Consider the following 24,958-nt stretch of genomic DNA (forward strand, 5'->3'; position numbering starts at 1 on the left):
CTGTGATTTTTTTTGCCCGTTTCGGTTTGTGAAGCATTTGTTATCAAATATGATATATATTTTATTTAGAAAACATTTTTGTTGTTGTCACGTTATGATATTTTTTATGTGTTTTTTTAAATTTTTTTTGTGTGATAGTAACTTTCATTAGCAGCGTAATTTTTCTTGCGATGGAGGAGAGCACCATGATGTTTCGTTGGCTCAAAAGAATTAATTTAATGCCTAGGCCATAGCCATCACGAATGGACATAAAGATAATATGTGAGAAAAGCACTTTTGTTTGTATACGCTTGTTAAAATGTTATTCCTACGTAAGAGTATTAAAGAGTTTTATAAATAAGTTTCTCGGATATTTTGAATGTGTTTGTGCTTAACGATGTTTATAATGATGATAGTTCGACGGAATAAATATTTAAAAATTGTTCTATTATCTACATAGTATAGTGCTATAAAAAAATAGTAAACTAAAAACACACTAAAAATGTGTATCAAGAGTAAATCTCTTCTCTGAGATTATCTACAAATTCTGTGTATTGAAATTGTAAATACTAATATTTATACATTTAAGTAAGGCATAGACAGAGAACTAAAGGGTGTAGGAGTTGTTGTGTCAGGCTTATGAACGCACCCCGAGAATGAGGAGAAATAAAGAGTAATCGTCAGCTGATATACTCTATCGAATAAACGATGATCGCAGTTGATTTGTGACAACCAACTCAACAACATGTGTTTCTATTTTGTCTCCTTGCTCCGTTCGTAATTATGTCCACCATCGCTCATTTTATCAGATATAACACTTTCAAGAGGCTCGGAAGCCTCCTTTCAAGAGGCTCGGAAGCCTCCTTTCAAGAGGCTCGGAAGCCTCCTTTCAAGAGGCTCGGAAGCCTCCTTTCAAGAGGCTCGGAAGCCTCCTTTCAAGAGGCTCGGAAGCCTCCTTTCAAGAGGCTCGGAAGCCTCCTTTCAAGAGGCTCCGAAGCCTCCTTTCAAGAGCTCGGAGCCCCGTTTTCAAGAGGCTCGGACGCCTCCTTTCTCGAGGCTCGGAAGCCTCCTTTCAAGAGGCTCGGAAGCCTCCTTTCAAGAGGCTCGGAAGCCTCCTTTCAAGAGGCCCGGAAGCCTCCTTTCAAGAGGCCGGAAGGCCCCTCCTATTCAAAGGCCCGCAAGCCTCCTTTCAAGAGGCCCGGAAACCTCCTTTCAAGAGGCCCGGAAACCTCCTTTCAAGAATCCCGGAAGCCTCCTTTTAGGAAGCCCAGAAGCCTCCTTTCAAGAGGCCCGGAAGCCTCATTTTAAAAAGCCCAGAAGCCTCCTTTCAAGAGGCCCGGAAGCCTCCTACCAAGACGCCCGGAAGCCTCCTTTCAAGAAGCCCGGAAGCCTCCTTTAAAGAGGCCCGGAAGCCTCCTTTCAAGAGGCCCGGAAGCCTCCTTTCAAGAGGCCCGGAAGCCTCCTTTCAAGAGGCCCAGGCCTCCTTTCAAGAGGCCCAGGCCTCCTTTCAAGAGGCCCGGAAGCCTCTTTTCAAAAGGCCCGGAAGCCTCCTTTCAAGAGGCCCGGAAGCCTCCTTTCAAGAGACCCGGAAGCCTCTTTCAAGAGGCCCGGAAGCCTCCTTTCAAGAGGCCCGGAAGCCTTTTTTCAAGAAGCCCAGAAGCCTCCTTTCAAAAGGCACGGAAGCCTCCTTTCAAGAGGCACGGAAGCCTCCTTTCAAGAAGCCCAGAAGCCTCCTTTCAAGAGGCACGGAAGCCTCCTTTCAAGAGGCCGGAAGGCCCCTCCTATCCAAAGGCTCGCAAGCCTCCTTTCAAGAGGCCCGGAAGCCTCCTTTCAAGAGGCCCGGAAGCCTCCTTTCAAGAGGCCCGGAAGCCTCCTTTCAAGAGGCAAGGAAGCCTCCTTTCAAGAGGCCCGGAAGCCTCCTTTCAAGAGGCCCGGAAGCCTCCTTTCAAGAGGCCCTGAAGCCTCCTTTCAAGAGGCCCAGAGCCTCCTTTCAAGAGGCCCAGAAGCCTCCTTTCAAGAGGCCTGGAGCCTCCTTTCAAGAGGCCAGGAGCCTCCTTTCAAGAGGCCAGGAGCCTCCTTTCAAGAGGCCCAGGAGCCTCCTTTCAAGAGGCCCAGAGCCTCCTTTCATGAGGCCCGGAAGCCTCCTTTCAAGAGGCCCAGGCCTCCTTTCAAGAGGCCCGGGAGGCCTCCTTTCAAGAGGCCCGGAAGCCTCCTTTCAAGAGGCCCGGAAGCCTCCTTTCAAGAGGCCCGGGAGCCTCCTTTCAAGAGGCCCGGAAGCCTCCTTTCAAGAGGCCCGGAAGCCTCCTTTCAAGAGGCCCGGAAGCCTCCTTTCAAGAGGCCCGGAAGCCTCCTTTCAAGAGGCCCGGAAGCCTCCTTTCAAGAGGCCGGGAGCCTCCTTTCAAGAGGCCCGGAAGCCTCCTTTCAAGAGGCCTGGAAGTCACCCTTCGACCGCCCCGAACGCCTCCCTTCAAGAGGCCCGAAAGCCTCCTTTCTAGAGGCCCGGAAGCCTCCTTTCAAGAGGCCTAAAAGCCTCCTTTCAAGAGGCCTAAAAGCCTCCTTTCTGTAGGCCCAGAAGCCTCCTTTCAAGAGACCCTGAAGCCTCCTTTCAATAGGCGCAGAAACCTTCTTTCAAGAGACCCGGAAGCCTCCTTTCACTGACGACATCTGTTGTTTACATCGACTTTGGCTAATCATGAACTAGGTGACGATAGTGAACAAACCTCAAGCTTGAACACAACCCCTTTCGCGCCACGGACGATCAATTGGCCAACCAAAGAATATTTGACATGATCAGTAAATTAGTGAACGATGAAATAGTCGAGTTGAATTTTCTTCAAAATGCAAAACACAATTGCTTGGCGACGGCAGAAAGTTGCCGTCGGTAGCAGAATCACATGCTCGCATCGGAAATAGGAGCTGCAAGAAGCCTCCTTTCAAGAGGCCCGAGAGGCCTCTCCTTTCCAAAGGCCCAGAAGCCTCCATGCAAGAGGCTCGGAAGCCTCCTTTCAAGAGGTCCGGAAAGCCTCATTTCAAAAGCTCCGGAAGCCTCCTTTCAAGAGGCTCGGAAGCCTCCTTTCAAGAGGCTCGGAAGCCTCCTTTCAAGAGGCTCGGAAGCCTCCTTTCAAGAGGCTCGGAAACCTCCTTTCAAGAGGCTCGGAAACCTCCTTTCAAGAGGCTCGGAAGCCTCCTTTCAAGAGGCTCGGAAGCCTCCTTTCAAGAGGCCCGGAAGCCTCCTGTCAAGACGCCTTGATGCCTCCTTTCAAGAGGCCGGAAGGCCCCTCCTATTCAAAGGCCTGCAAGCCTCCTTTCAAGAGGCCCGGAAACCTCCTTTCAAGAGGCCCGGAAACCTCCTTTCAAGAGGCCCGGAAGCCTCCTTTTAAGAAGCCCAGAAGCCTCCTTTCAAGAGGCCCGGAAGCCTCCTTTTAAAAAGCCCAGAAGCCTCCTTTCAAGAGGCCCGGAAGCCTCCTACCAAGACGCCCGGAAGCCTCCTTTCAAGAAGCCCGGAAGCCTCCTTTAAAGAGGCCCGGAAGCCTCCTTTCAAGAGGCCCGGAAGCCTCCTTTCAAGAAGCCCAGAAGCCTTCTTTCAAAAGGCACGGAAGCCTCCTTTCAAGAGGCACGGAAGCCTCCTTTCAAGAGGCCCGGAAGCCTCCTTTCAAGAGGCCCGGAAGCCTCCTTTCAAGAGGCCCGGAAGCCTCCTTTCAAGAGGCCCGGAAGCCTCCTTTCAAGAGGCCCGGAAGCCTCCTTCCAAGAGGCCCGGAAGCCTCCTTTCAAGAGGCCCGGAAGCCTCCTTTCAAGAGGCCCGGAAGCCTCCTTTCAAGAGGCCCGGAAGCCTCCTTTCAAGAGGCCCGGAAGCCTCCTTTCAAGAGGCCCGGAAGCCTCCTTTCAAGAGGCCCGGAAGCCTCCTTTCACTGACGACATCTGTTGTTTACATCGACTTTGGCTAATCATGAACTAGGTGACGATAGTGAACAAACCTCAAGCTTGAACACAACCCTTTTCGCGCCACGGACGATCAATTGGCCAACCAAAGAATATTTGACATGATCAGTAAATTAGTGAACGATGAAATAGTCGAGTTGAATTTTCTTCAAAATGCAAGTCACAATCGCTTGGCGACGGCAGAAAGTTGCCGTTGGTAGCGGAATCACATGCTTGCATCGGAAATAGGAGCTGCAAGAAGCCTCCTTTCAAGAGGCCCGAGAGGCCTCTCCTTTCCAAAGGCCCAGAAGCCTCCATGCAAGAGGCTCGGAAGCCTCCTTTCAAGAGGTCCGGAAAGCCTCATTTCAAAGCTCCAAGCCTCCTTTCAAGAGGCTCAGAAGCCTCCTTTCAAGAGGCTCGAAGCCTCCTTTCAAGAGGCTCAGAAGCCTCCTTTCAAGAGGCTCGGAAGCCTCCTTTCAAGAGGCTCAAGCCTCCTTTCAAGAGGCTCAGAAGCCTCCTTTCAAGAGGCTCGAAACCTCCTTTCAAGAGGCTCAGAAGCCTCCTTTCAAGAGGCTCAAGCCTCCTTTCAAGAGGCCCGGAAGCCTCCTGTCAAGACGCCTTGATGCCTCCTTTCAAGAGGCCGGAAGGCCCTCCTATTCAAAGGCCTGCAAGCCTCCTTTCAAGAGGCCCGAAACCTCCTTTCAAGAGGCCCGAAACCTCCTTTCAAGAGGCCCGGAAGCCTCCTTTTAAGAAGCCCAGAAGCCTCCTTTCAAGAGGCCCGGAAGCCTCCTTTCAAGAGGCCCGGAAGCCTCCTTTCAAGAGGCCCGGAAGCCTCCTTTCAAGAGGCCCGGAAGCCTCTTTTCAAAAGGCCCGGAAGCCTCCTTTAAAGAGGCCCGGAAGCCTCCTTTCAAGAGGCCCGGAAGCCTCCTTTCAAGAAGCCCAGAAGCCTTCTTTCAAAAGGCACGGAAGCCTCCTTTCAAGAGGCACGGAAGCCTCCTTTCAAGAGGCCCGGAAGCCTCCTTTCAAGAGGCCTGGAAGCCTCCTTTCAAGAGGCCCGGAAGCCTCCTTTCAAGAGGCTCAGGCCTCCTTTCAAGAGGCCCGGAAGCCTCCTTTCAAGAGGCCCGGAAGCCTCCTTTCAAGAGGCCCGGAAGCCTCCTTTCAAGAGGCCCGGAAGCCTCCTTTCCAGAGGCCCCGCAGCCTCCTTTCAAGAGGCCCGGAAGCCTCCTTTCAAGAGGCCCGGAAGCCTCCTTTCAAGAGGCCCGGAAGCCTCCTTTCAAGAGGCCCGCAAGCCTCCTTTCAAGAGGCCCGGAAGCCTCCTCTAGAGGCCCTCGGAAGCCTCCTTTCAAGGGGCCCGGAAGCCTCCTTTCAAGAGGCCTCGAAGCCTCCTTTCAAGAGGCCCGGAAGCCTCCTTTCAAGAGGCCCGAAGCCTCCTTTCAAGAGGCCCGAAGCCTCCTTTCAAGAGGCCCGGAAGCCTCCTTTCAAGAGGCCCGAAGCCTCCTTTCAAGAGGCCGGAAGCCTCCTTTCAAGAGGCCCGGAAGCCTCCTTTCAACAGGCCCGGAAGCCTCCTTTCAAGAGGCCCGGAAGCCTCCTTTCAAGAGGCCCGGAAGCCTCCTTTCAAGAGGCCCGGAAGCCTCCTTTCAAGAGGCCCGGAAGCCTCCTTTCAAGAGGCCCGGAAGCCTCCTTTCACTGACGACATCTGTTGTTTACATCGACTTTGGCTAATCATGAACTAGGTGACGATAGTGAACAAACCTCAAGCTTGAACACAACCCCTTTTCGCGCCACGGACGATCAATTGGCCAACCAAAGAATATTTGACATGATCAGTAAATTAGTGAACGATGAAATAGTCGAGTTGAATTTTCTTCAAAATGCAAGTCACAATCGCTTGGCGACGGCAGAAAGTTGCCGTTGGTAGCGGAATCACATGCTCGCATCGGAAATAGGAGCTGCAAGAAGCCTCCTTTCAAGAGGCCCGAGAGGCCTCTCCTTTCCAAAGGCCCGGAAGCCTCCATGCAAGAGGCTCGGAAGCCTCCTTTCAAGAGGTCCGGAAAGCCTCATTTTAAAAGCTCCGGAAGCCTCCTTTCAAGAGGCTCGGAAGCCTCCTTTCAAGAGGCTCGGAAGCCTCCTTTCAAGAGGCTCGGAAGCCTCCTTTCAAGAGGCTCAGAAACCTCCTTTCAAGAGGCTCAGAAACCTCCTTTCAAGAGGCTCGGAAACCTCCTTTCAAGAGGCTCGGAAGCCTCCTTTCAAGAGGCTCGGAAGCCTCCTTTCAAGAGGCCCGAAAGCCTCCTGTAAAGACGCCTTGATGCCTCCTTTCAAGAGGCCGGAAGGCCCTCCTATTCAAAGGCCTGCAAGCCTCCTTTCAAGAGGCCCGAAACCTCCTTTCAAGAGACCCTGAAATCTCCTTTCAAGAGGCTCGGAAGCCTCCTTTTAAGAAGCCCAGAAGACTCCTTTCAAGAGGCCCGGAAGCCTCCTTTAAAAAGCCCAGAAGCCTCCTTTCAAGAGGCCCGGAAGCCTCCTACCAAGACGCCCGGAAGCCTCCTTTCAAGAAGCCCGGAAGCCTCCTTTAAAGAGGCCCGGAAGCCTCCTTTCAAGAGGCCCGGAAGCCTCCTTTCAAGAAGCCCAGAAGCCTTATTTCAAAAGGCACGGAAGCCTCCTTTCAAGAGGCACGGAAGCCTCCTTTCAAGAGGCCCGGAAGCCTCCTTTCAAGAGGCCCAGGCCTCCTTTCAAGAGGCCCGGAAGCCTCCTTTCAAGAGGCCCGGAAGCCTCCTTCCAAGAGGCCCGGAAGCCTCCTTTCAAGAGGCCCGGAAGCCTCCTTTCAAGAGGCCCGGAAGCCTCCTTTCAAAAGGCCCGGAAGCCTCCTTTCAAGAGGCCCGGAAGCCTCCTTTCAAGAGGCCCGGAAGCCTCCTTTCAAGAGGCCCGGAAGCCTCCTTTCACTGACGACATCTGTTGTTTACATCGACTTTGGCTAATCATGAACTAGGTGACGATAGTGAACAAACCTCAAGCTTGAACAAAACCCCTTTTCGCGCCACGGACGATCAATTGGCCAACCAAAGAATATTTGACATGATCAGTAAATTAGTGAACGATGAAATAGTCGAGTTGAATTTTCTTCAAAATGCAAGTCACAATCGCTTGGCGACGGCAGAAAGTTGCCGTTGGTAGCGGAATCACATGCTCGCATCGGAAATAGGAGCTGCAAGAAGCCTCCTTTCAAGAGGCCCGAGAGGCCTCTCCTTTCCAAAGGCCCAGAAGCCTCCATGCAAGAGGCTCGGAAGCCTCCTTTCAAGAGGTCCGGAAAGCCTCATTTCAAAAGCTCCGGAAGCCTCCTTTCAAGAGGCTCGGAAGCCTCCTTTCAAGAGGCTCAGGCCTCCTTTCAAGCGGCTCAGAAGCCTCCTTTCAAGAGGCTCAGAAGCCTCCTTTCAAGAGGCTCAGAAGCCTCCTTTCAAGAGGCTCGGAAGCCTCCTTTCAAGAGGCTCGGAAACCTCCTTTCAAGAGGCTCGGAAGCCTCCTTTCAAGAGGCTCGGAAGCCTCCTTTCAAGAGGCCCGGAAGCCTCCTGTCAAGACGCCTTGATGCCTCCTTTCAAGAGGCCGGAAGGCCCCTCCTATTCAAAGGCCTGCAAGCCTCCTTTCAAGAGGCCCGGAAACCTCCTTTCAAGAGGCCCGGAAACCTCCTTTCAAGAGGCCCGGAAGCCTCCTTTTAAGAAGCCCAGAAGCCTCCTTTCAAGAGGCCCGGAAGCCTCCTTTCAAGAGGCCCGGAAGCCTCCTTTCAAGAGGCCCGGAAGCCTCCTTTCAAGAGGCCCGGAAGCCTCTTTTCAAAAGGCCCGGAAGCCTCCTTTAAAGAGGCCCGGAAGCCTCCTTTCAAGAGGCCCGGAAGCCTCCTTTCAAGAAGCCCAGAAGCCTTCTTTCAAAAGGCACGGAAGCCTCCTTTCAAGAGGCACGGAAGCCTCCTTTCAAGAGGCCCGGAAGCCTCCTTTCAAGAGGCCTGGAAGCCTCCTTTCAAGAGGCCCGGAAGCCTCCTTTCAAGAGGCCCGGAAGCCTCCTTTCAAGAGGCCCGGAAGCCTCCTTTCAAGAGGCCCGGAAGCCTCCTTTCAAGAGGCCCGGAAGCCTCCTTTCAAGAGGCCCGGAAGACTCCTTTCAAGAGGCCCGGAAGCCTCCTTTCAAGAGGCCCGGAAGCCTCCTTTCAAGAGGCCCGAAGGCCTCCTTTCAAGAGGCCCGGAAGCCTCCTTTCAAGAGGCCCGAAAGCCTCCTTTCAAGAGGCCCGGAAGCCTCCTTTCAAGAGGCCCGGAAGCCTCCTTTCAAGAGGCCCGGAAGCCTCCTTTCAAGAGGCCCGGAAGCCTCCTTTCAAGAGGCCCGGAAGCCTCCTTTCAAGAGGCCCAGGCCTCCTTTCAAGAGGCCCGGAAGCCTCCTTTCAAGAGGCCCGGAAGCCTCCTTTCAAGAGGCCCAGGCCTCCTTTCAAGAGGCCAGAGCCTCCTTTCAAGAGGCCCGGAAGCCTCCTTTCAAGAGGCCCGGAAGCCTCCTTTCAAGAGGCCCGGAAGCCTCCTTTCAAGAGGCCCGGAAGCCTCCCTTCAAGAGGCCCGGAAGCCTCCCTTCAAGAGGCTCGGAAGCCTCCTTTCAAGAGGCCCGAAAGCCTCCTTTCAAAAGGCCCGAAAGCCTCCTTTCAAGAGGCCCGAAAGCCTCCTTTCAAAAGGCCCGAAAGCCTCCTTTCAAGAGGCCCGAAAGCCTCCTTTCAAGAGGCCCGGAAGCCTCCTTTCAAGAGGCCCGGAAGCCTCCCTTCAAAAGGCCCGGAAGCCTCTCTTCAAGAGGCCCGGAAGCCTCTCTTCAAGAGGCCCGGAAACCTCCCTCCAAGAGGCCTGTAACCCTCGTTTGCAGGAGGTCCGAAAGCCTCCTTTCAAAAGGCTCGAAAGCCTCCTTTCAAAAGGCTCGAAAGCCTCCTTTCAAGAGGCCCGGAAGCCTCCTTTCAAGAGGCCCGGAAGCCTCCTTTTAAGAGGCCCGGAAGTCTCCTTTCAAGAGGCCCGGAAGCCTCCTTTCAAGAGGCACGGAAGCCTCCTTTTAAGAGGCCCGGAAGCCTCCTTTCAAGAAGGCCCGGAAACCTCCATTCAAGAGGCCCGGAAGGCTCACATTTCCTAAAGATGCTCCACGACCATCGTATGGAGAGATAGCTGGGTTTGTTAAATCATTGAATGCTAGCGTCACGGAAATGGAGACTGTGTACAAACGGGCAGAGAATCAAAGCGTTTATGTCTAATTCAAGAGTGAGAAGGCTTTCAAGGACATGTTGGCGAACAATACCCAGCAAAGTATTTTTCGGTATGATAATGGAACAACAATAGCAGTGGAGATGACCGATGCAAAGGAGAATTTTCAATACGTACGAATGTGTGAGCTTCCACCGGAGCCACCTGATCGAGAAATAGCAACGGGTCTGGGAAAGTATGGAAAAGTTAAGCGTTTAGTGCGGGAAAAAAATCCGGCTGACTTCGGGTTGGATGTATTCAACGGTATACGTGGCGTGTACATGGCCGTTAAAATGGAAATACCATCGGCACTGTTCGTTTTAAACTAGAGAGGAAACGTTTTCTTTTCGGGTAATAGGGACAAATGTTTCGTATGCTCGGAGAAAGGTTACCAGACGAATGTTTGTCCCAAGAAAACACAGCGCAATCAACCAAGCCAGAAGATCAACGAAGTTGGGCAGTCTGGGACTTACGCTGGTATGCTAGAAGGAGCCACTTCCAGGCACGACTGTTTAAATGAAACTGAGGTTTTGGATATAGAGTTTCTAGAAGATACACAGGCGACGAACATCGATGAACCGGTGCTTGAACAAAAACAAGATCCCAAAGTTCAACTAATCCCAATAAGGTGTTGGAAGTCTGATGGAAAGGTATATACGCAATATGCAGGGATCAATCAGATTAAAGCTGAAGACAAGGACGAATGGCAGAAAAGGCGCGACACCGAAGCAAGGGCAGACAAGATCTTTTCACCATCGAAGGGAGAAAAATCGAAGGGAGAAAAAAAATTGGACCAATTTCCATTGGTTCAAAATCTGACATGTCAGCTTTTTGTCAAATATTTTTGTTTCAGTTTTTTTTTCCTTCAAATTGAATAATCAAAATATGAAATGAATTTCGGCTCCGTAATGTGTATGCCACAATTGGGCCTATTAAATAAATCAAAACGAGAGAGGATACTACCCGAATTCTGCTCATGATTCCTCTCACATCCTTAAAAGGATTCTACTCGAATCCTGAAGAAAATTCTGTTCGAACTCTGGCAAGGATTCTGTTTGAATCTTGAACAAGATTCTACTCTGCTCGGAATTCGAGCAGAAAGAAGTTCAGGATTTGGGTGGAAATCTGCTCGGGATTCAAGCAAAATCCTGTTGAGAATGCGAGTAGAATTATTTTCATAAATCGAGCAGATGCAGAAGAGGTTAATCCTGTTCGGGATTCGAGAAGAATCCTGTCCAGGATTTGAGCAGAATCCTGTTCAGGATTCGAGCAGAATCCTGTTCAGAATTCAGAGCCCTACTCATGATTCGAGCAGAAGTCTGTTCAGGATTCGTGCAGAATCCTGTTCCAGATTCGAGCAGAATCTCGTTCAGAATTCGAGCAGAATCCTGTTCAGGATTCGAGCAGAAGCCTGTTCAGGATTCGAGCAGAATCCTGTTCAGGATTCGAGCAGAAGCCTGTTCAGGATTCGAGCAGAATCCTGTTCAGGATTCGAGAAGAATCCTGTTCAGGATGCGAGAAGAATTCTGTTAAGGTTTCGAGCTGAATCCTGTTAAGGATTCGAGCTGAATCCTGTTAAGGATTCGAGCAGAATCTTGTTCAGGAGCCAAGAGAATTCTGTTCAGGGTTCGTGCAGAATTCTGTCCAGGATTTGAGCACTATTCTTTTTAGGATTTGAGCACAATCCTGCTCATGATTTGAGCAGCTACTCGTTCAGGATTCGAGTAGAATCCTGTTCCTAATTCGAGTAAAATGCTGTTAAGGATTCAAGCAGAGTCCTGTTAAGGAATCGAGCAGAATCCTGTTCACGATTCGAGAAGAATCCTGTTCACGATTCGAGCAGCCGTTTGTTCAGGATTCAAGCAAAATCCTGTTCGGGACTCGAGCAGAATCCTGTTCAGATTCCGGATCCCTATTCGGGATTCAAGCAGAATTATGTTAGGGATTCGAGTAGAATCCTGATAAGGAATCGAGCAGAATCCTGTTAAGGATTCGAGTAGAATCCTGATAAGGAATCTAGCAGAATCTTGTTAAGGATTCGAGCAGAATCCTGTTAAGGATTCGAGCAGAATCCTGTTAAGGATTCGAGCAGAATCCTGTTAAGGATTCGAGCAGAATCCTGTTAAGGATTCGAGCAGAATCCTGTTAAGGATTCGAGCAGAATCCTGTTAAGGATTCGAGCAGAATCCTGTTAAGGATTCGAGCAGAATCCTGTTCAGGAGCCAAGAGAATTCTGTTCAGGGTTCGTGCAGAATTCTGTCCAGGATTTGAGCACAATTCTGTTCAGGATTCGAGCAGAATCCTGTTCTTGATTTGAGTAGCTACTCGTTCAGGATTCGAGTAGAATCCTTTTCCTAATTCGAGTGAAATGCTGTTAAGGATACAAGCAGAATCCTGTTCAGGTTTCGAGCAGAATCATGTTCATGATTCAAGCAGAATCGTGTTCTGGATTCGAGCAGCCTTTTGTTCAGGATTCAAGCAAAATCCTGTTTGGGACTCGAGCAGAATCCTGTTCAGAATCCAGAGCCCTATTCGGGATTCAAGCAGAATTATGTTTAGGATTCGAGCAGAATCCTGATAAGGAATCGAGCAGAATCCTGTTAAGGATTCGAGTAGAATCCTGATAAGGAATCTAGCAGAATCTTGTTAAGGATTCGAGCAGAATCCTGTTAAGGATTTGAGCAGAATCCTGTTAAGGATTCGAGCAGAATCCTGTTCAGGATTCGAGCAGAATCCTGTTAAGGATTCGAGAAGAATCCTGTTAAGGATTTAAGCAGAATCCTGTTCAGGAGTCAAGCAGAATCCTGTTCAGGGAGCAGAATTCTGTCCAGGATTTGAGCACAATCCTGCTCAGGATTTGAGCAGAATCCTGTTCTTGATTTGAGTAGCTACTCGTTCAGGATTCGAGTAGAATCCTTTTCCTAATTCGAGTGAAATACTGTTAAGGAGTAGAATCTTGATAAGGAATCGAGCAGAATCTTGTTAAGGATTCGAGCAGAATCCTGTTAAGGATTCGAGCAGAATCCTGTTCAGGATTCGAGCAGAATCCTGTTCACGATTCGAGCAGAATCCTGTTCTGGATTCAAGCAGACTTTTGTTCAGGATTCAAGCAGAATCCTGTTCGGGATTCGAGCAGAATCCTGTTCGGGATTCGAGCAGAATCCTGTTCAGAATCCAGAGCCCTATTCGGGATTCAAGCAGAATTATGTTCAGGATTCGAGCAGAATCCTGTTGAAGATTCGAACAGAATCTTGTTCAAGATTTGAGCAGAAGCCTGTTCAGACTTCGAACAGAATTTGAATAGAATCCTGTTTAAAATTTGAGTAGAATCCTGTTCAGGGTTCGAGTAGAATCCTGTTTATAATGCGAGCAGTATCCTGTCTATAATTCGAGCAGTATCCTGTTCAAAATTCGAGAAGAATCCTGTTGAAGATTAGAACAGAATCCTGTTCAAGATTCGAGCAGAAGCCTGTGCTAAATTCGAACAGAATTCTGTTTATGATTTGAGTAGAATCCTGTTCATCATTCGAGCCGCTTCTCGTTCAGAATTCTGTTCGAGATTCGAGCAGAATCCTGTTGATTATTCGAGCAGAATGCCGTTCAGAATTCGTGCAGAATGTCGTTCGTAATTCGAGCAGAATCCTATTTAGGGTTCGAGCAGAATCCTGTTCATAATTTTGTTCAGGATTCGAACAGAATCCTGTTAAGGATTCGAAAAGATAATGTTTTGGATTCGAGTAGAATCCTGTTCAGGATTCAAGCAGAAGCCTGTTCATGATTTGAGCAAAATCCTGTTCAGTTTTCCTGTTCAGTTCAGTTGTTCAGGAATCGAGCAGAGCCCTGTTGCGGATTCGAGCAGAGCCCTGTTCCAGATACGAAAAGAATCCTGTTAAGATTATCTTCGAATCATGAACAGGATTTTGCTCGAATCCTGAACAGGGGCCTCATTGCGCATCTCCATCCGACAGCTCTTTCGTATGACAGTTTTCATGGTTTGCTCGTTTCGAGTCGAGATGCGCAATGCCACCCCAGGTTCTGCCCGAATCCTGAACAGGATTCTACTCTTAACGTCGACAGGTTTTGCTCGACTCCTGAATAGGAATTACACTTATTGAATCGATTTCTTGGCGGCTCAAATGTTAAACAGGCTGCTGCACGAATTCTAAACTGGCTTCTAACAGAAATCTTCGCGAGTCCTACTCGACTCTGGACGAACCCTGAGTAGGATTTTGCTCCAATCCTAAACAGGATTCTGATCAAATTCTGAACAGTATTTTGCTTGAATCGTGAACAGGATTCTGCTCGAATCATGAACAGGATTCTGCTTGAATCCTAAGCCGGATTTTACTCGAATCCTGAACAGAATTCTACTCAAGTTCTGAACAGACTCGACTCGAATTCTGAACAGGATTTTGTTTGAATCTTCAACAGGATTCTGCTCGTAGTGATGAACTCTAGATTGTTTCTGAATAATCGTCTAACTAAAGTATTTTGAAAAGAGGGTTCTGTTCGAATTCTGATCATGGGTGGCATTGCGCACCTCGACTCGAAACGAGCAACCCATGCAAACTGTCAAACGAAAGAGCTATCGAAAGGAGATGCGCAATGAGGCCCCAGGTTTCTGCTCAAATCCGGAGCGGCATGACCAAGATTCTGCTCTTATCCTTAACAGGCTTCTGCTCGTATTCTGAAAATTATTCTATCCGAATTGTCGACAGGATTTTGCTTGTATCCCGAGAAGATGTCCACCCGAATCCTGAACAGGTTTCTGCTCGAATTCTGTGTAAATTTCTAATCGAGTTTTTAACAGGATTCTGATCTTGAACTTGAACTGATCTTGAACAGGATTTCGCTCAAACCCTGAATAGGATTATGTTCGAATTCTCATCAGGACTTTGTTTGAACAGAATTCTGCTCGAACCGTGAACAGGCTTCTGATCGCATCCCGAATAGGTTACGGCTAGATTCCTAAACACGATTCTGATCGAATCTTGAACCGAACTTTCCTCGAATCCTGAATCCTAAACAGAAATGTATTCAAATTCTAAACAGGATTCTGCTTAAATCCTGAACATGATATTGTTCGAATTGGGAATAAGATTCGGCTACGATCCTTAACTGGTTTATGCTCGAATCCGGAACATGATTTGGCCCAACTCATGAACGGTAATTTGCTTGAAACAGGATGAAGCTCGTATTCAAACAGGATTCTGCTCAAATCCTGACTCGGATTCTGAACGAATATTGAATTCTATCAGCTCGAAAACTGATAAGGTTTTTGTTCGACACTTGTAACCAAGTGTTACAAGACGTTATGTTTTTTTAATATGTGCTTTTTATATTTTGTTATTGTCGCGTATTTTGTTACTTGTTTTTGTGAATAAAGAAGTTCAATCACGTATGTGGATAGTTAAGTGCGGCACGGCCTCTTCGGGTTTGAACCTGTGCCCTAAACAGAATCATTCCAGTATTGTCCTGCACACTTAATTTTTTACCGGGATCTCAGCAAAATGTTAAACATTTACCGAGATTCGTACACCCGTGCTGGGCCCTCCTTAGCCGTGCGGTAAGACGCGTGGCTACAAAGCAAGGCCATGCTGATGGTTATTTGCGAACCCCCTTCCGATTATTATGCAGCAAGCCGGCCTTGAGACCCGGTTCGATGGTTTACTGCTAGAAGTTTACTGCGAGCTGGAGAAGGGTAAACACTTTCAACTAATATCTGTATCGTGGAGCAAAATCTGATCGATATGTCCCAATCCCAAAAAGTTTGGAAAATGCTTAAATAAAAAGTCGTTTCAAAGCACTATTTTCTATGAATATCAAAATCATATTCAGAACAAAACTTTCAAGTTGCCATATTTCACAATAACTGAGTGATTCATTTCGGTAATGACCACTTCGATGGTCGTAAGTCATGCATTATTTTTAAAGATTTTGCTATCCACGTCACGTGGTTGATGGTGTTAGACCACAGTGCTAACGCTTAGGATAAAGATCCCGTAAGCATCACTCTTCGAAATGATAGGTTCTGCAATAATAATGAATTTATTCCCCTCGAGACAAATACTTATGCGTAGAAATTCAACAATGGAACAAACAGACTGTTCAAGAATCAATCAATGTGACATAAAAGTAAAGTGATGAACTTACTCTTGTTACCCGTTATAAAATTGAATTCAAATTTTTAAAAAATGTTTAGAAAAACCGAAAGGCACTGTATGTGAAATGCACACGTATATGAGTAAAATAAGAATACAAACCCCACGGCAATTCTTGTGTAATTCTTCACAGATTCTGCACATATTGTCAATTAGCACATATTTCCGATAAATCACTCAAAAAAAATCCACTTGTTGAAAGTCTGCATCATTCACGTCGTTGTGATTCCACTTGTCCAGACAAACACAGCACGTCTCCATGAATCATTACTCAACACCGTGAGGTTCACTTCCTTCAGCCCCATGGGACGGGGCGGAGAAAACTTTTCCAATATCATTATCATAGCTTCCCATTTGTATCACACCTCATTTTCCCCAACGTAGATATCCTTGACATGTTGCCACACTCCCCAACCACGAGGCAGAGCGTCTTCGAGTGCGACTTGTTGGCGCCTTCAACGGTTCCGGCTGTGATGATCCCCCAGCAAGCCGGATAACTAAGTGGCAATAAAAATCTGGGATTACTCTGCTTGTCGTTATCACAACTCGGGCTCGCGACAACTCGAGTACCAACTTCAACAATGCACTTTCGAGATCTCGAACGGTCAAAATACCGAAACCGGGTAGACTAGCCGGCCGCACAGAACTGACTGAGCCGGCGGCGGCGGATGGCACATTTTGGTACGACGTTGTTCGTAATTTTAGCAATAATTGCTCTCGCTGATGCTCTTCCTGCTCACGACGACGACGACGACGACGACGGCATGATTATTGCTCGCTCAAACCCGTCTGTCGTTGCGCGCCGGTCGTAGGCGTGTGTGTGATTCTACAGAGAATAAACCAAATGTGGTGCCGGTCGGTGAATCGCGCTCGTGGCACGTCACAATCAGACGAGACTGAAAGTAAAACCAAAACCTTGCTAGAACAAGCAGTTAAGGCATTAATGAACTGATAACTGTAGGACAAGATTTTGCCACAATTAAAGATCCGTTCGAAATATTCAGACAATGTCAACAGTGGCCGGTGTAATCAAATAGATAAAAGCCATTTTATGTATGCACAATAAAAGATTTAGAAAATTGGTTTTTAAATATCTTGTTCAGAAATCAAAAAATAAATCGTAAATAATTTTCTTTGTTTATTTTACATCCCCCACTGGGACAATGCCGGCTCGTCGTTTAGTGTTCGAGAAGATTTTTAGAAGAATTTCAGCAGAATCCGATTCGATTTCGAATAGTGTCCTAGTCAGGAGTCAAGTCCTTTTCGGAGTTCAAGTAGAATCTTGTTTAAGATTCAAGTGGAATCCACTTCAGGATTCGAGTATAATCCTGATCCGGATGTGATAAGAATGCTGTTCAGAATTCGAGTAATATCCTGGAAAGAGCGGAATCGGAATCCTAATATATTGCTCAGGATTCAAGCATCCGAGCCGAATCCTGTTAGGAATTTAAGCAGAATTCTGTTTAGGAATCGAGCAGAATCCTATTCACGATTTGAGCAAATCCTATTAAATATTTGAACAGAATCCAGTTCAAGATTCGAGAAGAGGTTTGTTTCTGTTCAGGATTCGAGCAGAATCCTGTTCAGGATTCAAGCAGGATGCTGTTCAGGATACGAGCACAATCCTGTTCAGGTTTCAAGCAGAATCCTGTTCAGGATTCAAGCAGAATCCTGTTCAGGATTCAAGCAGAATCCTGTTCAGGATTCGTGCAGAATCCTGTTCAGGATTCGAGCAGAACCCTGTTTAGGATTCGAGCGGAATCCTGTTTAGGATTCAAGCATTGTCATGTTCAGGTTTTTAACAGAATCCTGTTCAGGATTTGAGCAGTATCCTGTTCAAGACTCGAGCAGAATCCTGTTCAGGATTTGAGCAGAATTCTATTCATGATTCAAGCAGAATTTTGTTCAGGATTCGAGCAATATCTTGTTCAGGATTCGAGAGAATCCTGTTCAGAATTCAAGCAAAATCCTGTTCACGATTCGAGCAGAATCCTGTTCAAGATTCGAGCAGAATCCTGTTCAGGATTCAAGCAGAATCCTGTTCACAATTCAAGCAGAATCCTGTTCAGGATTCAAGCAGAATCCTGTTCAGGATTCAAGCAGAATCCTGTTCAGGATTCAAGCAGAATCCTGTTCAGGATTAGAGCAGAATCTTGTTCAGGATTTGAGCGGAATCCTGTTCTAAATTTAAGCAGAATCCTGTTCATGATTCGAGCAGAATCCTGTTCAGGATTCAAGCAGAATCCTGTTCAGGATTCGAGCAGAATCCTGTTCAGGATTCAAGCAGAATCATGTTCAGTTTTCAAGCAGAATCCTCGAGCAGAATCCTGTTTAAAATTAAAGCAGAATCCTGTTAAGGATTCGAGTAGAATCCTGTTCAGGATTCGAGTAGAATCCTGTTAAGGATTCGAGCAGAATCCTGAATCAGGATTGTTTAGGATTCAAACAGAATCCTATTCAGGATTCGAGCAGAATTCTGTTTAGGATTCGAGCAGAATCCTGTTAAGGATTTTAGAGGAATCCCGTTCCAAATTCTAGAGGAATCCTGTTCAGGATTCTAGAGGAATCCTGTTCAGGATTCGAGCAGAATCCTGTTAAGGATTCAATCAGAATCTTGTTCAGGTTTCAAGAAGAATCCTATTCATAATTATATCAGAATGCTGTTTAGGATTCGAGCAGAATCCTGTTCAGGACTCGAGCAGAGTTTTGTTCAGGTTTCAAGCCGAATTCTGTTCAGCATTCGAGTAGCATCCTGTTCAGAATTCGAGCAGAATCCTGTTCAGGATTCAAGCAGAATCCTGTTCAGGATTCGAGCAGAATCCTGTTCATGGTTCGAGCAAAATCCTATTCAAGATTCAAGCAGAATCCTGTTTAGGATTAAAGCAGAAATCTGTTCAGGATTCGAGTAGAATTTAGGGTTCAAGGAAAATTCTGTTTAGGATTCGAGCAGAATCCTGTTCGGCATTCGAACAGAATCCTGTTCAGGATTCGAGCAGAATTCTGTTCAGGATTCAAGCAGAATTTTGTTCAGGATTCGAGCAGAATCTTGTTCATGATTCGAGCAGAATGCTGTTCAGGATTCGGGCTAAATCCTGTTCACGATTCGAGCAGAATCCTGTTGTGGTTTCAAGCAGAATTCTGTTCAGGATTCAAGCAGAATCCTGTTCAAGATTCATGCAGAATCCTGTTCATGATTCAAGCAGATTCCTGTGTATGATTAAGCAGAATCCTGTTCAGGATTCAAGCAGAATTCTGTTCAGGATTCAAGCAGAATCCTGTTCAAGATTCGAGCAGAATCCTGTTCAAGATTCAAGCAGAATCTTGTCCAGGATTCAAGCAGATTCGAGCAGAATCCTGTTCAGGACTCGAGCAGAATTCTGTTCAGGGATGAAGCAGAATTCTGTTCAGGATTCGAGCAGCATCCTGTTCAGGATTCGAGCAGAATCCTGTTCAGAATTCGAGTAGAATCCTGTTCAGGATTTGAGCAGAATCCTGTTCAGGATTCAAGCGAAATTATGTTCAGTATTCGAGCAGAATTCTAATCAGGATTCGAGCAGAATCCTGTTCAGGATTCAAGCAAAACCCTGTTCAGGATTCAAGCAGAATCATGTTCAGGATTCGAGCAGAATCCTGTTCAGGATTCGAGAAGAATCCTGTTCAGGATTCTAGCAGAATCCTGTTCAGGATTCGAGCACAATCCTGTTCAGGATTCGAGCAGAATCCTGTTCAGGATTTGAGCAGAATCCTGTTCAGGTTTCGAGCAGAATCCTGTTCAGGGCTCGAGCAGAATCCTGTTAATGATTCGAGCAGAATCTTGTTCATGATTCGGGCAAAATCCTGTTCAGGATTCAAGCAGAATCCTGTTCAGGATTTGAGCAGAATCCTGTTCAGGATTTGAAAAGAATCCTGTTCAGGATTCGAGCAGAATCCTGTTCAGGATTTGAGCAGAAGCCTGTTCAGGATTCGAGCAGAATCCTGTTCAGGATTCAAGCAGAATCCTGTTCAGGATTCAAGTAGAATCCTGTTCAGGATTCAAGCAGAATATTCTGTTCAGGATTCAAGCAGAATCCTGTTCAGGATTCAAGCAGAATCCTGTTCAAGATTCAAGCAGAATCCTGTTCAAGATTCAAGCAGAATCCTGTTCAGGATTCAAGCAGAATTCTGTTCAGGATTCAAGCAGAATCCTGTTCAAGATTCAAGCAGAATCCTGTCCAGGATTCAAGCAGATTCGAGCAGAATTCTGTTCAGAATTCAAGCAGAATCCTGTTCAGGACTCGAGCAGAATTCTGTTCAGGGATGAAGCAGAATTCTGTTCACGATTCGAGCAGCATCCTGTTCAGGATTCAAGAAGAATCCTATTCAGGAGTCGAGCAGAATCTTGTTCAGGAGTCGAGCAGAATCCTGTTCAGGATTCTAGCAGAATTCTATTCAGGATTTGAGCAGAATCCTGTTAAGGATTCGAGAAGAATCCTGTTCAAGATTCTAGCAGAATCCTGTTCAAGATTCGAGCACAATACTGTTCAGGATTCGAGCACAATCCTGTTCAGGATTCGAGCAGAATCCTGTTCAGGATTTGAGCAGTATCCTGTTCAGGATATGAGCAGAATCCTGTTCAGGTTTCGAGCAGAATCCTGTTCAGGGTTCGAGCAGAATCCTGTTAAAGATTCGAGCAGAATCCTGTTAAAGATTCGAGCAGAATCCTGTTAAGGATTCGAGCAGAATCCTGTTAAGGATTCGAGCAGAATCCTATTAAGGATTCGAGCAGAATACTGTTAAGGATTCAAGCAGAATCCTGTTAAGGATTCGAGCAGAATCCTGTTCAGGATTTGAGCAGAAGCCTGTTCAGGATTCGAGCACAATACTGTTCAGGATTTGAGCAGAATCCTGTTCAGGATTTGAGCATAATCCTGTTCTGGATTTGAGCATAACTCTGTTCAGGATTTGAGCATAATCCTGTTCAGGATTCGAGCATAACTCTGTTCAGGATTCGAGCAGAATCCTGTTCAGGATTCGAGCAGAATCCTGTTCAGGATTCGAGCAGAATCCTGTTCAGGATTCGAGCAGAATCCTGTTCAGGATTCGAGCAGAATACAGTTCAGAATTCTAGTAGAATTCTGTTCAGGATTCGAGCAGAATCCTGTTCAAGATTCTAGCAGAATCCTGTTCAGGATTCGAGCACAATCCTGTTCAGGATTCGAGCAGAATCCTGTTCAGGATTTGAGCAGAATCCTGTTCAGGTTTCGAGCAGAATCCTGTTCAGGGCTCGAGCAGAATCCTGTTAATGATTCGAGCAGAATCTTGTTCATGATTCGAGCAAAATCCTGTTCAGGATTCAAGCAGAATCCTGTTCAGGATTTGAGCAGAATCCTGTTCAGGAATTGAATAGAATCCTGTTCAGAATTCGAGCAGAATCCTGTCGAGGATTCGAGCAGAATCCTGTCCAGGATTCGAGCATAATCCTGTTCAGGATTCAAGCAGAATCCTGTTGAGGAATCAAGTAGAAACCTGTTCAGGATTCAAGCAGAATATTCTGTTCAGGATTTGAGCAGAAGTCAGTTCAGGATTCGAGCACAATCCTGTTCAGCATTCGAGCAGAATACTGTTCGAGATTCGAGCAGAATGCTGTTCAGGATTCGGGCAGAATGGAGTTCAGGATTCTAGTAGAATTCTGTTCAGGATTCAAGCAGAATCCTATTCAAGATTCTAGCAGAATCCTGTTCAGGATTCGAGCACAATCCTGTTAAGGATTCGAACAGAATCTTGATCAGGATTTGAACAGAATCCTGTTCAGGATTTGAGCAGAATCCTGTTCAGGATTTGAGCAGAATTCTGTTCAGGTTTCGAGCAGAATCCTGTTCAGGGTTCGAGCAGAATCCTGTTAATGATTCGAGCAGAATCCTGTTCAGGATTTGAGCAGAATCCTGTTCAGGATTCGAGCAGAATCCTGTCCAATATTCGAGCAGAACCCTGTCCAGGATTCGAGCAGAATCCTGTCCAAGATTCGAACAGAATCATGTTCAGGATTCGAGCAGAATTCTGTTCAGAATTCGAGCAGAATCCTGTTCTGAATTCAAGCAGACACCGGTTCATGATTCAAACAGAATCATGTTTTGGGTTCAAGCAGAATCCTATTAAAAATTCGAACAGAATCTTATTCATGATACGAGCAGAATCCTGTTCAGGGTTCGAGTAGAATCCTGTTTAGGATTCGAGCAGAATCCTGTTGTGGATTCAAGCAGAATTCTGTTCAGGATTCAAGCAGAACCCTATTCAGGATTCAAGCAAAATGCTATTCAAGATTCTAGCACAATTCTATTAAGGATTCGAGCAGAATTCTATTAAGGATTCGAGTGGACTCCTGTTCAGGATTCGTGCACAATCCTGTGCAGAATTCGAGCAGAATCTCGTTTAGGATTCGAGCAGAATTCTGTTCAGGATTTAAAGAGATTCCTGTTCCGGATTCAAGCAGAATCCTTTTCAGACAGAACCCTGTTCAGAATTCACGTAGAATCCTTTTTATAATTAGATCAGAATCCTATTCAGGATTCGAGATGAATCCTATTTAGTAAACGAGCAGACTCTTGTTCGAGTTTCGAGCTTTTCTGGAATCGAGGTTTCTAAAGATTCAAGCAAAATCCTGCTCAGGGTTCAATTAAAATCCTATTCGATATAAGTGCACAATCCCGTTCAGGATTTGAGCAAGAATGTTCAGGATTCAAACATAATCCGGTTCAGGATTCAAGAAGAATCCTATTCAGGGTTCGAGCAGAATCCTGTTCAGGATTCGAACAGAACCCTATTCAGGATTCGAGCAGAATCCTTTTTAGAATTCAAGAAGAATCCTATTCAGGATTCGACCAGAATCCTATTCAATGCTCAAGTAGAATCCTGCTTAGAATTCGAGCAGAATCCTGTTCGTTATTCGAACAGAATCTTGTTCAGGATTCGAGCAGAATCCTGTTCCGGATTCGAGCAGAATCCTATTCAGGATTTAAGCAGTTCGATTCGAGAAAAAATCTGTTCAGGATTCGAGCATACTCCTGTTCAAATTTGAGCCCAATCGTTGAAACGGATTCGAAGTATGTACACCGATAAAAATATGTTGTGATTTTAAATGTTTGTTTTTCATGCACATATTTGGAGCATGCAAATAAACGTAACATTCTATCGATCTCACTGTTCGTTTAAATCGAAATAAATTTTAACTGTGCTTGCTTGTAAATTTCAATCAAATTTAATTGTATATTATTGTCGTTGAAAATTCAAAATAATTTGCTGTTAGTTCGTGAAAGCTAAAATAAAAAATGGCTTATCAGAGTATCAATTCGATTATATTTCTTCCTGTGATTTTTGTTGAGGTACGGAGGAAAACACAATCATAGACAGCACCGGCCGGAATCGTCATTGATCATTTGAACGTTTGAGTCACTGAAACTCTCACACTGAGAACGCTTGACCAATGCCAGTCAGCCATTCAGTAGCAAACACAAATATGTGTAGTCATTCAAAGCTAAACTAAGATCAAAGTTGGGCAGCTAAATAAAATTTCCATTTAAAATTAGAAATTGTCCATAAACAATTAGGAAATTGTCAATAAAAAAATCAGGGTATGAGCAATAAATAATTATAAAATTTCCACAAATAAAACAAAATTTCCATAAACTATTAAGAACTTTCCACAAAACAAAAATAAATAAGCACTTTTAAAAGCAAAAATAGCAATTATAAAAGAAGAATTTTCCATAAAGAAATAAAAATGTTCCACGAAAAAAATACAAAATTTCCATAAATAAATCAATATTAGCAATAAACAATTACAAAATTTTCCACAAAATAATTTTTTTTTTCATAAAAAAATAAAAAAATTCCACGAAATGATCAATAAAAAGCAATAAAAAAATAAGAAAATTTCCATTAAAAAATACAAGAAAGCAATAAAGCTGATGAAATTTTACATGAACTTCAAACGCTTTTAAAGAAGGGTCATCTATGGAAAAAAAGCACAGTTTGATTGCTTTTTATATTTCTTTATTGAAATTTTTTATTGCTTTTATTGATCATTTCGTGGAAAATTTTTATTTTGTTATGGAAAAAATATATTTATTTTGTGGAAAATTTTGTTATTTTTTATTGCTAATATTGATTTATTTATGGAAATTTTGTATTTTTTTTCCGTGGAACATTTAATTTTTTTTATGGAAAATTCTTCTTTTATAATTGCAATTTTTGCTTTTAAAAGTGCTTATTTATTTTTGTTTCGTGGAAAATTTTTAATTGTTTATGGAAATTTTGTTTTATTTGTGGAAATTTTATATTTATTTATTGCTCATACCCTGATTTCTTTATTGGCAATTTTCTGTTTTCTTATGGGAATTTTCTAATTGTTTAGGGGGAGTATTTATTTTAGTCTTAAAGTTGTGATGGGCTATGAAAATCAAGTTCGCTCAATTCCTTCACAAAATAAAGTAATAACAATAAAAAAAATGTCACTCAATTAGGTCGCATTCACGAATTACGCACTATTATTATAAATTAGGGAGGAGATTAAAAATGTGCTTTTCCATCATCACGTCATTTGTGGAAGAACCCCTTTTCACAATTTTTCAGAAACGTTTGGAAAAGATAATGCAATCTACAAAATTTGTTATGTTTACATTCAATATGCAAACAACGGAAAAAAAGTCATTCATGTGGGTAATCGAGCGCGCCAGGTGCTGTATACCTCGTGCTGCGAGAAGATTGTTCGCGACAGAACAATAAATCAGCGAATGGACTCTGAACAATTCAATTGAATCTGTTCACTACTGACTGGCCCCGCTATCGGTCGTCGCGCCCGCTCGCGGTAACAATCTTGCTCTTGAAACGTTCCATCCAGGGCAATGGTGTGCGCGCACTGTAGAATGAGGTCAACCTCCGATTGTGGGTAATGGAGATACAACGGACAAATTTGCCGTTTTATTCACTTAATGGCAAATATTATATAACAGAGTTTTTGAATATTTAGTTTTGTCATAGTGATAGCGCATTTATTCTGTCGGTAACGTTTTGTGTTTTACGTTGTGTACCAGGCATGACGATGACATTTAATAGTGGAATGGATACAAGAGAAGTTCATCATTTTTCTCTATTCAGAGATAATTTATAATAAATTACGATTACAATCATCGAATAAAAGTAAAAAAGCATCGACAAACTTCCTTTGCAGGGAGTGTTTTACTAATCGTTTGGCGTGTCGTCACCGCCACTTGTTGTGTGGCGCTAAAATAGATCCATCCATAATCATCAGGGTTGGTTTGAGTAGGCATAACAAGCGAGCCGGCGGCAACACCGATGGTCTATTTATTGCTTTTTAATGATGACAGCATACTTCAATTAAGTGTTATCAATCTATTTCATCCTACTTCTTATTTTACTTACAAACATTTCTCCTTCCAAAGGTCGACGCAGCTACACCAAATTAGGAATTGATTGCTGAGTGTATGATAAATTTTGTGATTGTGATTGTGTCTATAACACAAAGGGTAAAATATCCCCTGATTTTGAGCAAGGAACTTTATCATAAAGTGGATCTAAAATGTCATAAGAGAATTGGATAATCAACACAGTTTGCAATAAAAGACAAATAGACTGCGAAAAGGATAGAAGTTCTGCATTGCAATG

General features: G+C 45.1%; 1 protein-coding gene across 4 annotated transcripts in view; it reads right to left on the reverse strand.

Annotated features, from left to right (window-relative positions):
* LOC134206934 (anoctamin-5-like) overlaps positions 1 to 24,958 on the reverse strand; it is a 118,301-nt gene that overhangs the window by 21,558 nt on the left and 71,785 nt on the right. The window contains exon 1 of one of the 4 annotated variants that reach the window (XM_062682679.1): positions 15,401 to 15,941. The exons of the other annotated variants lie outside the window; for them this stretch is intronic. Coding sequence (XP_062538663.1) covers positions 15,401 to 15,442 — 42 coding nt within the window. The 5' untranslated portion in view covers positions 15,443 to 15,941. Of the gene's footprint in view, positions 1 to 15,400; positions 15,942 to 24,958 lie in introns of those variants that run through there. 4 annotated transcript variants of the gene reach the window in all.

The sequence above is a fragment of the Armigeres subalbatus genome, chromosome 1, assembly GCF_024139115.2.
Source record: "Armigeres subalbatus isolate Guangzhou_Male chromosome 1, GZ_Asu_2, whole genome shotgun sequence".
Lineage (NCBI taxonomy): Eukaryota > Metazoa > Arthropoda > Insecta > Diptera > Culicidae > Armigeres > Armigeres subalbatus.